Source organism: Harpegnathos saltator, unplaced genomic scaffold (assembly GCF_003227715.2).
Source record: "Harpegnathos saltator strain DR-91 unplaced genomic scaffold, Hsal_v8.6 scaffold780, whole genome shotgun sequence".
Classification (NCBI taxonomy): Eukaryota; Metazoa; Arthropoda; class Insecta; order Hymenoptera; family Formicidae; genus Harpegnathos; species Harpegnathos saltator.
In genome coordinates, this window is record NW_020230627.1 from 23,549 (window position 1) to 39,721 (window position 16,173).

At 34.9% G+C, this 16,173-nt stretch overlaps 1 protein-coding gene across 3 annotated transcripts; it reads right to left on the reverse strand.

The window, feature by feature from the left end:
• Window positions 1–7,354: 7,354 nt before the first annotated feature.
• On the reverse strand, window positions 7,355–15,719 carry LOC105183264 (E3 ubiquitin-protein ligase KCMF1). 3 transcript variants are annotated; one of them, XM_025306447.1, is made up of 8 exons: window positions 15,439–15,718; window positions 13,583–13,750; window positions 13,064–13,203; window positions 12,740–12,933; window positions 11,345–11,519; window positions 10,548–10,759; window positions 9,123–9,585; window positions 7,355–8,618 (listed from the first exon to the last, which is right to left on the reverse strand). In XM_025306447.1, exons 1-8 carry the CDS (start codon window positions 15,452–15,454, stop codon window positions 8,424–8,426), a joined length of 1,563 nt encoding a protein of 520 aa, XP_025162232.1. In that variant the 5' UTR covers window positions 15,455–15,718; the 3' UTR covers window positions 7,355–8,423. The 3 variants fall into 3 exon arrangements, with proteins under 3 accessions (XP_025162232.1, XP_011139557.1, XP_011139558.1); XM_011141255.3 differs by having other exon boundaries at window positions 11,345–11,537; window positions 15,439–15,716; XM_011141256.3 differs by having other exon boundaries at window positions 8,556–8,745; window positions 11,345–11,537; window positions 15,439–15,719.
• Between the last annotated feature and the right edge of the window lie 454 nt (window positions 15,720–16,173).

Below are 16,173 nucleotides of genomic sequence, written 5' to 3' on the forward strand. Positions count from 1 at the left end.
ATATATTATATATATATATCAATATATGCAATCAAATTTTAATTTAAATATGTACTTTCAAGATATATTTAACATCCGAAAATGAAGAGTTATGACAGATGATGTTTTAAATCATCTGTCTAAAAATACATTTGCATTCACATACCATAAGATATACCAATCTTTTTATCTAACAAGGAAAGAAGCTGTCAAGCATATGAAGTTTGATTGAATTTTCATTATATTCAGCATCAGAGGCATATATAATAACACAAAATACAACCCAAACACAATTTACATTTTGATAATTATTATGTGTAAGACCTCACTTGAATTCTTTCTCTAGTAGTACTTAACAGTAATGTATGTTAACATATTCCGCCTAAATATACGTCGCGCATATCTCTCGCTTCTCAACACATTCTCTCTTTTCTCTCGCTTCTCAACACATTCTCTCTTTTCTCTCTCTCTCTCTCTCTCTCTCTCTCTCTCTCTCTCTCTCTCTCTCTCTCTCTCTCTCTCTCTCCTCTCTCCTCTCCTCTCTCTCTCTCTCTCTCTCTCTCTCTCTCTCTCTCTCTCTCTCTCTCTCTCTCTCTTCCTCTCCCTCTCTCTCTCTCTCTCTCTCTCTCTCTCTCTCTCTCTCTCTCTCTCTCTCTCTCTCTCTCTCTCTTCCTCTCCCTCTCTCTCTCTCTCTCTCGTTCGCTCTCGCTTTCACTCTCATTTCTTGCACTTGTTTATTCATATATATTCGTATTGTATTCATCGATCAAATTATCTGGTAAAAATCCGCAAAAATTCCCCTATGCATACAATCCGACAATCCGCGCGTCACATACTCGATCGACGTAAAAAAAAGGACTCCTCAGTGAGATATTATTCGAAGAAACTTTTTTCCTGTTCCAAGTTCCAAGTTGTGTACATAGGGAATGTCATATAAATTCGATAGTGAGCAAGTTTGACGCTTAACTGGTGACTTGGAATGTGAACAAGAATCAGTTTCTGGCAATTTGTCAAATAATTCGAAAAGAGAGAGAGATAGAAAGAGAGAGAGAGAGAGATATTTTTCCAAAAATAATAATAATCTGCACTAGTAAAAGTTCATAAGAATGTAATGAAAGAATAAATAAATCAATGCGTCATTGTATTGCGGTATCAAATGAAAGTTGCAATATTCGACTCAAGATAGTCGACGTTTTTTCAAAGAGTGCAAAACAACGCGTTGTGATAACATGATAACCTTTGTTAAGTTTATAATTTCCGTTATATAAGTTTCGCACAAATTCCTTTTGGATCTATCTCTATCTAAATTTTTATACATAACATGACATTATTAATACATTTTGCTTTATTATTATACAATACTCTATATAATTCAGCCACGACCATGTACAAAAAAAAATTATGTAAACTTTCAGAGGAAATCGTCTTCCAGTTTCCTCGTTGATATCTTTTCAAGTTTGATTTAACGTATCGCTTTAAAATCTTGAAGGAAATGCACTTAAACAGTTTTATGAACAAGAACATTCTCGTTAGAATACCAGGTGTTTCGCAGTAACAGAAAATATCAGCACGTTATTTCTCTCGCGCCGAGATAAACATGCAGTCGCTCGGATAGAAAAATTTTTATCGACCTCACCGGTCAAGAATCTCGAAGCTTTTATACATGTCGATAGGCGGGGTCGCGTTAAGGTGATCCCGTGAGTGAGTAAGTGAGTGATAAACATGCTAATATTCTAATTAATATCACCGATTGCATAAGTACCAGCCTTGCACAATGCATCTAGAATATCTAAATAATGATCTAGCGGACGGGAGGGACACACACACGCGTCTCACCCGTGATCCCACACGAGGCGTATCGTTTCTCTCTTCAAGCATTCGAGAAGCATTCGACGATAAATTTCTGTGATGCTGTCATTCTGCTACTTTTCGTTTAACAATAAGACGGACAATGCCTCAACCGTGTCGACGAAAAAATAGTTCTATCAAGAGCAAGAGTAGCACTTTTCGCGACATTCATCGGAATATAAGTCTGTATCGGTATTTCAAATTGTCATTGATCGGAATCAAATTCACCGGATAAATAACATAAAGTCTCTTCCTCCGTTCTCTTTTCGTCTTCTCATCTCGATCGCAAGTATATGAGGTATCCGTCCAAGTGAGGAAATTGGTGGTGAGCATATATTTTTCAGGATCGTTTCCCGAACATTTCCTCAGACAGTCAGTAGCTCTTTTTTTTTTAAGTTTCGACAGTATAGATAACTCGATAACGATAACGAATTTCTGCACTTAGAAGGATATCACATACGAAAAATATAGCGCGATCATTGAATACTCCTTCGCTTACAGATTCTTCGGTGAATGTGAAATCGGTTGTTCCACGGAAATATCAATGATACTAGGTTTATTTTTCTATCCTTATGTGTTTTTCTAAGACTCGAATAAAAATGTATCGTTGAAGTAAAAATCACATGTCATTAATCGAAGAATATGATTTTATTACCTAAGTATTATTAAAAATTTAATTGTTGAGAAACGTCTATTTTGAATTGTACAAAAAGTACTGATGCCGCAAACATTCTCACGCGAAAAAATATTAATTCCAAAAATTCAATTCATCGAAGAATTCGCAGCTAAAAGGATATCTGATATAAATTATCTGATATAAATTTAATATGCACCATGTAACACATACGAAAATCGAAGACAATCGCGCTAGATTCTTAATACGGAGAATTTATAAGGAAATAAGAAATGAACATAGTACATTTCCTAATTCGTACATTTTTACATGTTTCTTCGGTTCTATCTAACGAAAGAAGGGACTTGTTCGGGACAACAACGTTGTCCCAGATTTCCTTCTACATCGTATCCTCCTGTATCCCATATAACCGCACTCCGACTCCTTGAAGAAGCAATTAATACAATGGCAAACTCGCGTTTAGAATATTTTTTTGGAAAGGAAATAGCTACGATCATCAGCGCGCTCTCTTTTTTATTGTTTATACGTCTACTACATATGACTTTCTTAATTTCTACGAATCTCTCTCTCTCTCTCTCTCTCTCTCTCTCTCTCTCATACCATATATGTTTGTTTTCCGTACTTTAACGTACTTAACATCTCGAGAAACGAAAAGACGACGAAAAAACGAAAAATTTACAACTGTGCTATGTGCTTAAATTAGCGTCTGAAACCGATTTTTCACCTAGCTCAGGTTACGATATTAAACACAGAAGAAAATATGTATTCTGTCCTCATATGCACAACAATACAACCGCGAAAATCGACGCGAGATTTGCGCACCAAGGCATCATCTGCATTCTGCATCATCAGAATTTAAATTCACCGTAATCATGACAATCGCGATACCTGACCTAATCTAATCGATTAGCGATAAACCGTGACTAAGCCGTTTTCTGACTGACATTTTGTCATTTTCATACGTATATATCCATAATAGAATGATATTCTATCGAATAATCGAATACGTTGTCGGAATTCTGATTTATTTATGAGTTTATTTATGAATTGCGTGCGATATACGATCGACGGCATAAAGTATATCGTATGATCTTTGATCTCTGACTCGAAGATTTCCCGAAGGGAAATTTGCATGTTACGTAAGATATATTTTATCAGAATCTAAAATCCTCTTCTGTATATGTCTCTGAATATTTCTCGCACTTGGTCACCCGTGACACCTATAATGAAAATGATAGTTCTTTTCCTCCGAACTGTGTCTCTTTCTTACGTCTTTTGCACTTTCGAAGTGGAGCGAGATTATTTTGAAGGTGGAATAAGAAAGGAAAAAAAAGTATTGCTGCATAAGACACAAAAAGACCTAATTGTTTTTCTCGCGAAATCTCTGTTGCCCTCTCCGCTCTCCCATGTAAAAAGGGCAAGTTGCATGGTCACATTGCAATGGATTCGATTGACATATTGCGATCCTTCACATCAGGCGCTGTCTTTCTACAGTCGTGCTCATGTCAAATTAAGCGCTTGTATATCCTATGTACATTACTTTTGTTCGGTGTATCGACATGCAGACATATCATCTTTTTCGCGCTAAACAAAGTCATTGGACAGACGAAGTACCACACTTTATTACAGTAAAGTGAAAAAAAAGAAACATGACAAAGGTGACTGTTGAGATCTCTTTCCTCTTGTTCGGAACATGCCCAAAAAAGAAAGAGCACACGTATGGAGACACCTTTCCCACGTTTTACGGCAGAAAATTATTGCGATTAAACATAATCGCAATCGCGCGTTAATCCACTCACACAATGCAATGCTCGTAGCGTCCTCCACGACGTTCCCTCAAAATGATTAGATAATTATCTAGTATACAATCAGGCACTATATTCGCAATATTGGGCCGCAAAAATCTAGAGATATAAGCTTTACGATTACTAGATTAATAATAGATGAATTGTATCGTTAAGAAATAGTATGGTAATAAGAAGAACATAATACAGTCGTTAATAAATCATTGGTTTTTGCAACAGAATTCATCGGTCCTTTGCTTGTATTATTGTAATATTGATTGTAATAATACGTTTGCTCTGCCTAATTCCGTTTTTTTCTTATTCTTTCTCCTCCGACCGCATTGTATATCTCTTAACATTTATGTGTGTCACCTCAAATTTATCACGGCATGTGCGCAAACATAATCATGTAACTCAATATTCGGGAAGCGATATGCTACCACGTATATAGTACACATGAGTGTTGTTCCTGTATATATATGTTTTACATATGTATGTACGTAATTTACTTTAGTAGTAGACAATGTTACATAAAATATAGTACATACAAATCGAAACATGATTCATGTGGAGAATGAAACGGTTTTATCCGGTGAAAAAAAGAAGGACAAGGAAGGAGGGGATGAGGAAGGGAAATGTCGTACGTACTTCTTCGTCGGGGACATTACATTGAAAAAATTGTGCGCGCGCGAATGTGTGTACGTGTGTACTTGATTCTGATTATGCTCGAGGTGTATTTGTGTATTGTAATATTAACAAAATGTTCGCAACATTTTCGCATAAATTCGCGAGTGGAAATTATGTTAAGAGCTTCTTGAAATGATTCAAATGATACAAGCACTTCTGGAATCTTCCAAAAGTCATCTCGTTATAATATACAGGTTGTGATGTTGAAAGAAACGATTCAAAACCTCAAAAGAATTGCTTGAATTCGCACTCCAATTTTTCTTGGAAAAATATGGTGACATTTTTGAATGAGGAAAAGAAAAGAAGAAGATTCAATAATACGGCAATGACGCGAAAATAAAGGTGTACATAAGGAAATTTCTACAATGCATCTCTTAGTATATATATTCAATTAAGACAATAGGAATGAAAAAATTAAAATCGTATTAATTCGGAGTCTTGCTTCGTTCCTGAACAGACTTTCGAATTAGAACGCTACACTTGATCGCGTAATGTACCAATCAACGTAATCTGTTAACTCGGACAACGGATTGAAAAATATATACGCAAATAAATATATTGCAATAAATCCGCTCGATGTTTACAATTTGATAATTTTACGGATATGTTTATTAATTGATTCAAAGTACAATATTGAATTGATCAAAGTAAGGATTTCCGCACATATTCTCCGATATATCCGAAAGAAAAGAGTTCGATTTCTAATTAGTCCTCTCAATTTCTTCTTCATTCCACATTATAAAGCAGCAGTTAAGTGCATCTTGTTTACTTCTATTTAGTTTCGGAGACTATTTCGTAGACTGCAATTAATTACACAATAAAAAGTACACAGGATCCTGAATAGTTACTCAAAAAACACTCGTTTAAACGTACATGTGTCGACTACAAATAAAAGATAAGGTAAAGTAAAACATCTAGGAAGATCAGAGCACATCCGCGAGAGGGAGAGGGAGAGGGAGAGAGAGAGAGAGAGAGAGACAGAGAGAGAGAGAGAGAGAGAGAGGAGCACGACAATGAAAAGTTCAAACGCGTATTCTTTACGATTTGTTTTCCTATTCGATTGGATTTCGAAGTACATTAATTTTGCATGTAAAAAGTAAGACGCACGGTCAAGTTCCGAAGTTCATACTATTTAACACAACAGATTTACGTATTAAACATATAACATATTTCATCTTCATGTAAATTTACGCATTTATATACAATACACGCGATTTTCGTGCATTTTTTCTTCTTTTTTTCCTTCTTATAAGAAGCTACATAGTTTGCATAATCGCATCTTGAGAATACAATTTGGAAAGAGAATTAACGGCACGACAGATTATACATGCGACAATAACCATGCAAGAAAAAGAGAAGAGAAGAAAATGGTACTCGGAGAGAGAAACAAATAACGCTTGTAAATACGAGCATCTTTCAAATCTACTCCCAGCAGAAACTTCACAAATGCATCTGAATGCGTAACACGCACATTCCGATGTAGTGTTAACGTGGCGTTTCCTTTTTTGCGTATTAGAAGAAATAAGTAAATATATATTAGTACTCAAAAATATAAAATGTATACTTGGAAGCTTTCGATGAAATTTAAACAAGAATCAAGAGTTTACTCTGACTGATTCACGATGTGAAAGATTTTATCTTATATTCCTTATATATATAAACAAGTAAATATACATTCCAAGTATGGTTTTGAAAGAGAAAAAACGCATACAATGTGTGTTACTATAATTATTTAAAAAATGTCTTAAAATGGAGTGATTATAAATTTAACACACACGTACATACATACATATATACATAAATATGTATGTGTGTGTATCTCTCTCTCTCTCTCTCTCTCTCCTCTCTCTCTCTCTCTCTCTCTCTCTACATATATATATATATATATGTATGTATGTATATATGTATATGTATGTGTATATGTATATATATGTATATTTATATCAACTTTAATGTTAAATGAAACTTTATTCCACAATTAACTGTAATCATAATGTACAATTATATCGCAATATATAAGAATCTGAAAAATAATTATTAAACAGAGTATTTAAATATTAGTGATTCAATCATTAAATATTTCGTTTAATATAAGCGTCAGATTAGGTATATTTTGCGAAATATTAATTTATAATTGTTAAATATAATCTCTCCATTTTATGACACCATTTTTTCTGCGGCGTAAATATGCCGAGGGATGGTCCGCTGATGCCAGTTTATTAAATAACATCACACACAAGTTCGATTTACTTAAGTGTACATTTAAAGAGTAGTTTTAACGCATATTATCTTGAACATTTATCTTGAACATACTTGTTCTTCGTGAACCTTTTTATTTTTACTTTGAATACACGAAGTGCCACTGCACGTTAGCATATAATCCACCTAAACTAAATTAAAAAATAACACAAGTTTATACAGATTACGGGTGATTCATTTTCTTGTACATTGTACTAATGATTTATTGATTGTAAAGCATACAGGAGTCTACTATAACGAGAATTATATTCTAAATAGTCGTCTGAAAAATATGCAGCATCGTTGTTCTGCATCGTTATATCATTCACGACATTTTTCATTTATCTGTGTGTAATAATTATTTCTCGTGTACCATTTTCCACTATTAGTGCGCCGGAGAAGTTATCTGAAGGTTTAGGACCATTTAAGCGTTAGTATTACGGACCAACCCGGGCAATTTCACGTTCGTGTATCTTTATTTGTGAAGAGGGAACACGTGTTGCGTTTAAAGCGCTCGATACATTAGCGGTTGATTGTTCGATATATTATAATTTACGCCGCGTGTAAGTGTCAATGAAACCCTCGTACTTCATTTGTCTCTCGTGACAACAAACATGTATAACGTATACAGTACGATTTAGAAAAAAAAATTTGGTTCTTCGTTCAGTTTTTTTTTTCCGGATCACAAGTCACTCTCGCGTGTTCGTTCTATTCTTCGACACGATAAACCAAATAGTGAAAACGCTAATACCGCTTCGCCTTTACAAGAATTTACCATTTACGTACAGTACGTTTGCTTGCAAACGCCTGTTTTCGCGCGCGTGTCTCAGCGAATAGATAGTAGAATGTCATATCGTGTGTAGCGTGTCAGCGTGGAAGAACGTGGCAAGACTCATCCGAAGGGAGTATTACACGCGAACGAACTGTATATTCCGAGCATGACCGCAAGAGGTGTGAGAAATTATGTACATTATTATTATTATTATTATTATTATTATTATTATTATTCGCAATATGCCAACGACGAATTAGCCCTTGCCCTTGTTCCATGTCACGTAACAGCAAAGATGGCGAGATTAAAGTTCGGAAAGTAGTACGGCATGTGGATGAAGAGGAGAGAGGGCGTTTGAATAATTATTAATATATAATATTATAATAATAACAATAATGATGAGGTGTTCTAAACAGTGCTAGGACTAGTGCTAGGGGGTCCTGTGAGGAATCAGGGTGGATAGGTACAGACTAAGGAGGGGTTAGTGAGGGGGCGGTGGTTCCGTGGATTGGTTTCTGCCGTCTACAGCCCTAACCGGCTTCCTACGTGAAGAGCCTGTCACTCCAACTGAACCCACTCCACCTCTGAGATAAGCGGGTGCTGGAGCTGCTATCGGTTCTCGGATTGTCCCAGTACCGGTATTCCTAATTGGAGGCGGCAGTGGTTGCTGCAAGACCTGCGTGCCACACGAAACTCTATTATGTTTTCAATATTGAGATGTTGTGTTCTATTCTATGATTTGCCACTGCGTGCTAATTGCCATCTGGGATTAGATGTAGCATATTTAGTAATTCGTAATAGCGCTGAAACGAAAGAAAAATTTCTCAGCCAATATTGCGTACGATGATTGCCAATTGAAGCTTGATAAATGAGAAACTAAGCATCACATAACACACTATTTGTTTCTAAGTCGAGCTACATCGAGTTCTAAATATTATAAATGTGATACATTATAATTAAATACAATTGTAAATTGATTACAATTGTAAATTGAATAATATATCGCATGAAATATAATATATTAGATATACTAAGTATATAATATATTACATTAAATACATATATAATATATTTCATTTGTGGCTCTTGTCCATTCATTATGCTTTTAATTTAGATTAAAATAGCGAATATTTCAAATCGTAATTGTTGTATTAAATTGAAAAAAGAGATGAACACTTACCAATGGCTGAGGTAACACACTATGCATCAATGTTTGAACTATAGGTGAATTTTGCGTTGCAATGCTGTTAGAATTTGGGGATAAACCCTGATTTTGTAGGGCAGAGCCTACACTGCCGGCAGCAACGGCTGCAGCAGCAGCAGCTTGTAGAATTGTTTGTGATTGTTGCTGCGCAGACGCTTGTGTTACATGTTTATTCGTCGTTTGATCCCTCTTTGCTTCCTGAGCTAAACTCAATTTTTTCGTGGAGACAATGGAAGTATTAGCGTTTGGTGTTTCGGGACTGGTCGTGGCAGTAGTTGCACTTGATGCCGGCGTTTGCACGGTACACTGCTGTTGAAGCAACTCTGACAATGTTTGGGAAAGTGTTCCAACAATAAGTTCACGTGCAAAAAGGCTCCTATTTGCACTTTCGCGTTCGATATTTTGCAGTTGTGAATCAGACAGTGTGGTTGTAATGCATCTGCACAAATGTGGAGAGGAGCAATCATCTTTATCAAATATTTTACAGTGCTTATCCCACCCTGACTGTATAACTCGCTTTAATCGTGTGTGTGGATATTTAACTTTTTAACTGCGCATGTGACAATATACGTTAAGAAAATATATGATCAATTACACCTTGAAGCGATGTATTGCCAAAAATAAGTACTTGGGTATTTATAACACAGTTTTTGGCAATAGTTTATAACACCTAAGCAATTGTCTCAAGTGACATGTAGAGTGAACAATTTTAAACAAACTAATCAAATATTAAAAAGAAAATGAAGATTTATAAAAAAAATTTCTTTAAGTAAAAATTGAAGAGCATCAAAAAAAGAATAACTTTGGTATTATTATTTCTTGCATAAAAGACATTAGTGTTATTTCAAGGTCAACTTCACTTTTGTATACATAAAAACGTTATACATTCAAGTGGACAGAAAAAAATCAGCAAATATAAAAGTAAAACACAAAGTTATATCGGCAAACATTTAAGCAACTATCTATCTTGTATTCATCTTTCTTCACATTTTTTTACTTCAAATATTTTAAGATCTACAAATTGATATCCTGCAGAGATGCACTGAAAATTAACTGTACAAATATATGTGTACATTTATAACAATTGATTGAACAAAAGATCCTAATTTCCGATATAGAGATGATATTACTTTTTTGTTAAATTATTTGTAAAGTTTGAATTTTTGCCCTTTGGAGAATTTAATTCTATATTCGATCAAATTATGTATATCTTTACAATACTTTACACTTTCTGTTTGACAATCTTTCTCATATAACATTTGTACCTATTACATTATTCGTAAAATATAACAATCAAAATATTTTTGCAAAAAGAGGTACATTTACATTAATGTCGATTAAAAAGTCCATTCTACTTGCCACAATCTGAAATATTCATAAAGATATATTAGGGAGACATACCTGGGTAACAGGAACGTAAAATTCTGCGAATTAGTAGAAGACACACCGGACGGGTTGGCCACATTGGTCGCGTTATTGTTACTACTCGTACTATTCGCCACCACACTAGCCATTGTAGTAGAATGACCGCCGCTACTACCTCCACTGCCACTCACTGAACCGATCACTTGAGTCTGCCTCCTAGGTAATCGTTCGAGTTGTTGTCTAGCAGCCTAGAAATAATCCCCATTTTAATAACTATCCTCTTCTAATAACTTTTAATAATTATCCCAAAAATGTATCCCCAGAATTATTATATCTTCTATGGATGCAATACATACATACATATATATATACATATATACATACATACATATATATATATATGTATATATATATGTATAAAATTTGTCATCTTCTTATCAATGCATTAAGTACCTGGATACTTTAACACATTGCGAAAACGACGTTACAGCAAACAAACTTCGGACCAAGTCTTGAACATGTTTTTCTTATGTCATTTCCAAAATTTTCTATCGCATTGATTTTTTTATTATCTTCGAACAATAAAGAACCTTTGTATATTTGCTCTATATCAATAGAATGTTTTTACACATTCGAGAAATCGCGCGTAATTTAAAATAGTTATTCAAGTACATTTGACAGAATCGTACATTTTGACAGAAGGATCAATCATCCAGTATTTAGAATCAAATATGAATATATATATACACATACATGTGATTCAACGAATGGTCATAAAAGGAACATTAGACTTTCAGATTTTTTCTTTAGTAAAATATAAAATTTATTCGTACCCGAACTTGTTGCCGTTCTATTTGCAATTGCATTTGCAATTGCTGTAGTTGCGTAGGTGCCGAGGAACTCTGTCCACTTCCACCTCCACTCCTACGTACACCCGATAATTGAGACAATAATTCTGCAATCGGATCTATACCTTCTCGACTACTTGGGCTCAATCCTCCAGATGAACTGAAATGCATGTTGGACCTGCAGGTCCAATGATACTCCAATGAACATTATCTAAGATGAGGTGATGATGAATATTAATTTTGATATATTTTCATATACAATACTTTACACGATTATAAAAATCACAATAAAGACATTCTGGATGTCAAAGTTATTTTAATTTAACTCTAAAATCCGGTACTTTTTTCAAAAGAAATACAGACATTTTCGCTTGACGTCGATAATTTGTTCCTAAAAATCCCAGCTTTAATAGACATTATGTAAATAGAGAATCTACATTTATTGCAACGAAAAAAAGTATATGTGTTCTATTATCAACTTATTTTCAACAGGTCAGTAATAAACAGTCGTTAATAAATATCTGAAATATAAAAAATATTCATAAGGTTTAGGGTAGTGTTGATGTGTGTTAATAAAATATAGGCATTGATACAGTTATAGAAACGAATAAGTAATGCAACAAACATTTACTATGTGACATGATCAAAGAGAAATGAGAAAGAAAAAGGAAAAGAAGAAGAAAAAGGAAAGGAGGAAGATAAAACAAAAACTAGCAAAAGAAGAAATTTTTCTGATGGTTAATAAAAACTAAAAAAGTAATTACATAAAAGGAATATTCGCCAAAGGCTATAAGTTATATACTTATTGGCAACTGACTGAGTCAGCCAAATTGAACATTGTAGTAAAATTTTGGACGTTAAAGCTGTAGTAAAATTTTGAACGTTAAAGTTGTGTACAAAATCAAAATCAAAAAGTATTATGGAGTAAAAATATTAACTGACGTTAAGCGGCGAAAGCCTGTATTCATTATTTTAATGTTATATTGTGAATAACACTATTAAAAAAAGAAAAAAGATCTTGGCAATTCAAAAAAGTAATACTTATAGATGTAATGTAACAGTTACATATGACATATATGATCACATGACATACACACTACACACATGCGTGCGCGCATGCACGCACAATATAACATACGATAATTATGAAATCTTGAAAAAATTATTTTGATACTGTGAGATATATATATATATAAATAAATTTGTAGAAAATGTATGTTCTATAAATATCACATATATTAATAGTTTTAAAACTGATGTCTGCAAGTTTGGTGGTTACATAAACGTTAATTTGAGTCTCCGGTTCCGGTAAAATATTAACGTTGATAGGTGAATAAATTATTTGAGAAGCATCAACAGTTTTTTTTCTTTTTCACATACCTACGCGCACGTGGTGCACCAACAGCTCTGGACGGATGTGGTATCCGCCTAACATGTCTACCTGCTGAAGGATCATCTAAAAAGGAAATCAAATCCCTTGGTCCACTTCGATGCTCTAATGTCAAGTGACCAGCAAAATCATCAGTTACATGATTGGGATCTCCACCTGGCACTGCTGCACAAACTGGACATACCTGTGACGAAAACACAATAGTTATTATACATATTTATATAGCATTATATACTCAAATATTAAATTACTAATAATAAAGATAAATAGAGAATTAGTCATCTCTCTTTCTCTCTTTTTCTCTTTTTACGTACAACTTCAAACGAGGTATCGGGATGATCAGCAGCCACATGTTCTTGTAATGTAGCTTCGGTGAAACCCATTCTTGTACAGTACGGGCAAGTCAAAGATTGAGGTTGTTCCACACTCACTCCTTCGCCACCATAATATAATTCTATTGAAAAATCAATAATTGAAAATACATTAAAAAATTTTTAACAAATGCACAATTTCCTTCATCTATAATTATTAGAACGTATAATCATATTACTTAAATAAATTGTACAATATCTTTTCTTTATGAATATCTATAAATCTTGATTAAAAGACATACTGATCGATCATTTTTTATAAAGCTTAATTTGACAAAATTTATTATTTTCAGATGCTTACATTAATTAATATCTTGCGCTAGGATTAATATTACTTGTTTATAATGTCAGTACTTAAAACATGTTAATGATATTTTTAGTATTATTTTCTGCAAGATTCACTGTCATTTTCAACAAAGGAAATGTTATATTATATTGTAATTCTGACAGCAAGTGCCTCACCAAAGTCAGATCTGGTAAGTATGCACTGCATAGGATGATCTGTGAGGTGGCGTGTAGTACTGGCGCCTCCCTCGTAGCAGCTGGCACATAGATCATAATCGTAGCATACCAGGCACTTGTATCTACGACCTTCAAAATTGCCTTTCAAGCAGGAATCGCAGCTTACTCCTGGAATAAATATATCAAGTCAATATCGATATAAGCATACAAATATACAACAGCAGGATATAATACTCTTCCAAATCTTATGATTTTTAGATATTGCTCTGATTTCACATTATATTTCATGACGCACTAATCATTAAAGACAATTTTTTATCTTACATAGGGTTTTGTTAATATATCTCAAATTACAACTTTTAAATAATTCCAAAACAGTAGCTAAACAGGGTATCATTAATAAGTCTTTCAGATGGATATGTCAAATTATTAGATAGAATTTCTAAACCATTAGCAGCAACTTTAATACATAAAATACAGAACATTGAGACTTCTTTAATTCTGAATATACAATTAAAATAAATGTTTTAATATTTATAACAATCTATGTTTATTAATTATATTATATGAGGCAGGAATTGGAAAATACTCCAAACTTGCCAATAAGGAATTACTACATTAGAAGTCAGATGACTATAAAAACTATAAATAGCAGCATGCAGCAAAGCGAGTCATAGTCTTGCAATAATAGAAAGGAAAATTTAAGACAATATATGTTATTTGAATAACTAATTTAGACAAACTAACAATAACTAATTTAAATTAACTAATTTAAATTAATGAAAAGTAGACCTGTCTTCTCAATATATTTATGGCGAGTAACCGGTCAACTTTCAACTTGTTTATTGATAACTAATATCCATATAATATTTGCAATATTTAATTTACAACTGCAAATACAACAAATTGCAAATAACGACATAATAATGCCTAATGTACACTAGAATTCTTAAGAGATAGAGAGTACAAACTATACTCTATTATTTCTATATTATATGTAGGAATAACAATTATATAACAAAAGTAAGATGTATCATTAGATGTTTTTCAAGGAATACAAGTTTCTGATAATTTATGCCTGGAGCATAGATTCCTCAATAGATTATAAAAGTATGCAAGATATAAATTACTCCGTTAATTACAGTCTCACTCGAGTGCAACATAACTCGTACAAAGCAGCATTATTTTGATGATACAAATTAACCAGCGATGTTGTGATCTTAAGAAGACAACGAAGGGAAAACCTACACAAACACACAGATTGCTGTACGAGTGTTTGTTTAACTGTCTGCATAAATAGTCTCATGCGAGAAAGCTGTAGTAACAATGGAAAAAGCTTCCAATATGTTCTGCCGAGGAAGAGTCATCATCAGGAGTAGGTGAGGGATGAGTGCCAGGAGATGATTCTAAGATAGCTGAGTCAGCTGGTAGAATAATCTGACAGCTGATCAGACACGCTGGCCGACGATCGGACAGCAGCTACGAGGTGGCGAGGATGCGAGAGCGCGCGATTCTCCGAGGATATCGTCGTGCAAAACGTCGCAAATTCACAGAAATTGGCATGAATTTTCGTGCCGTGCTGCCATCTGGCCTCTGACATTAGGTCTCCCTCGGCTACGGAGACTCGCGGGATGTGTCCCGTATTAAAGGGATCTACCTGCGGCCTGATCCGTTCCGCGGCCACCGTAACGAGTCCCCACGGACTCCCGGTGGTACGCTCTCACATGCCCGACGGGCCCCGCGGGGCCGCGCACCATCTCTCACGGTGACGGCCCGGCGTAATTTTCCGCGGCTGTCGATCCTCACGGTACCGTCGACTCCGCTGCCGATCAGGCGCAGCACACGTACGTACGTACCTTCATGTCGACTCATTTTCCGTTTAAAATCTCATATATCGTCGATGCAGCGCGGACCACTCGCGATCGTACGATCTGCTCGAGCGCGACTGCTGGCCGTCAATCACCTGCGTGAACTGCTCGCGTCGCTCAGTACGATGTACACGACGGCGAAAACATCAATCGTCAAACAAAAAATTTGTCGTTAGAATTTTCAGCGTAAAACCTAACCCAACTAGACTGACGACGTGACGTCACACTAGACGACCTACCTACGCTCCCGGTGAACGTTGGTGAACGTTGCTGCGTGTTCCTCTTCGCAATCTGCTTGTCGCCGCACACGACGCGACGTTGCCGCGTATCGACGCTACTGCTCGCGGGAGATACAAATTCGTGTAATTTTGACAGCAGATTGCAAGAATAATTATTTGTCAGTTGCACATTGCGTATTGCAGCGATGCGATTCGATTGCAAGATTCGAAATATTCACGCAAACCAAAGAACGATAATGCCGTGATTCTTTCTCTTTCCCCCTCCCCTCCTCTCACTCTCCTTTCTCTCTCTCTCTCTCTCTCTCTCTCTCTCTCTCTCTCTCTCTCTCTCTCTCTCTGTCTCTGTCTTTCTCTGCTAAAGCTCTCTCATTTTTATAATATATTTTCAGAATATAATTTACAAAACTTTGCATGATAAAAATGCAACGTGCTCGTAATATTGTTAAAAAAATATAATAAATATGAAACTTTAATTAATATAAAT

Bases quoted from the DNA above. Each gene is read 5' to 3' on its own strand.
- LOC105183264 (XM_011141255.3), bottom strand. The intron at 12,934-13,063 runs GTACGTAAAAAG...TTTTCGTCACAG, and splicing joins CCGATACCTCGTTTGAAGTT to GTATGTCCAGTTTGTGCAGC. The intron at 10,760-11,344 runs GTACGAATAAAT...GATTATTTCTAG, and splicing joins TAGAACGGCAACAAGTTCGG to GCTGCTAGACAACAACTCGA.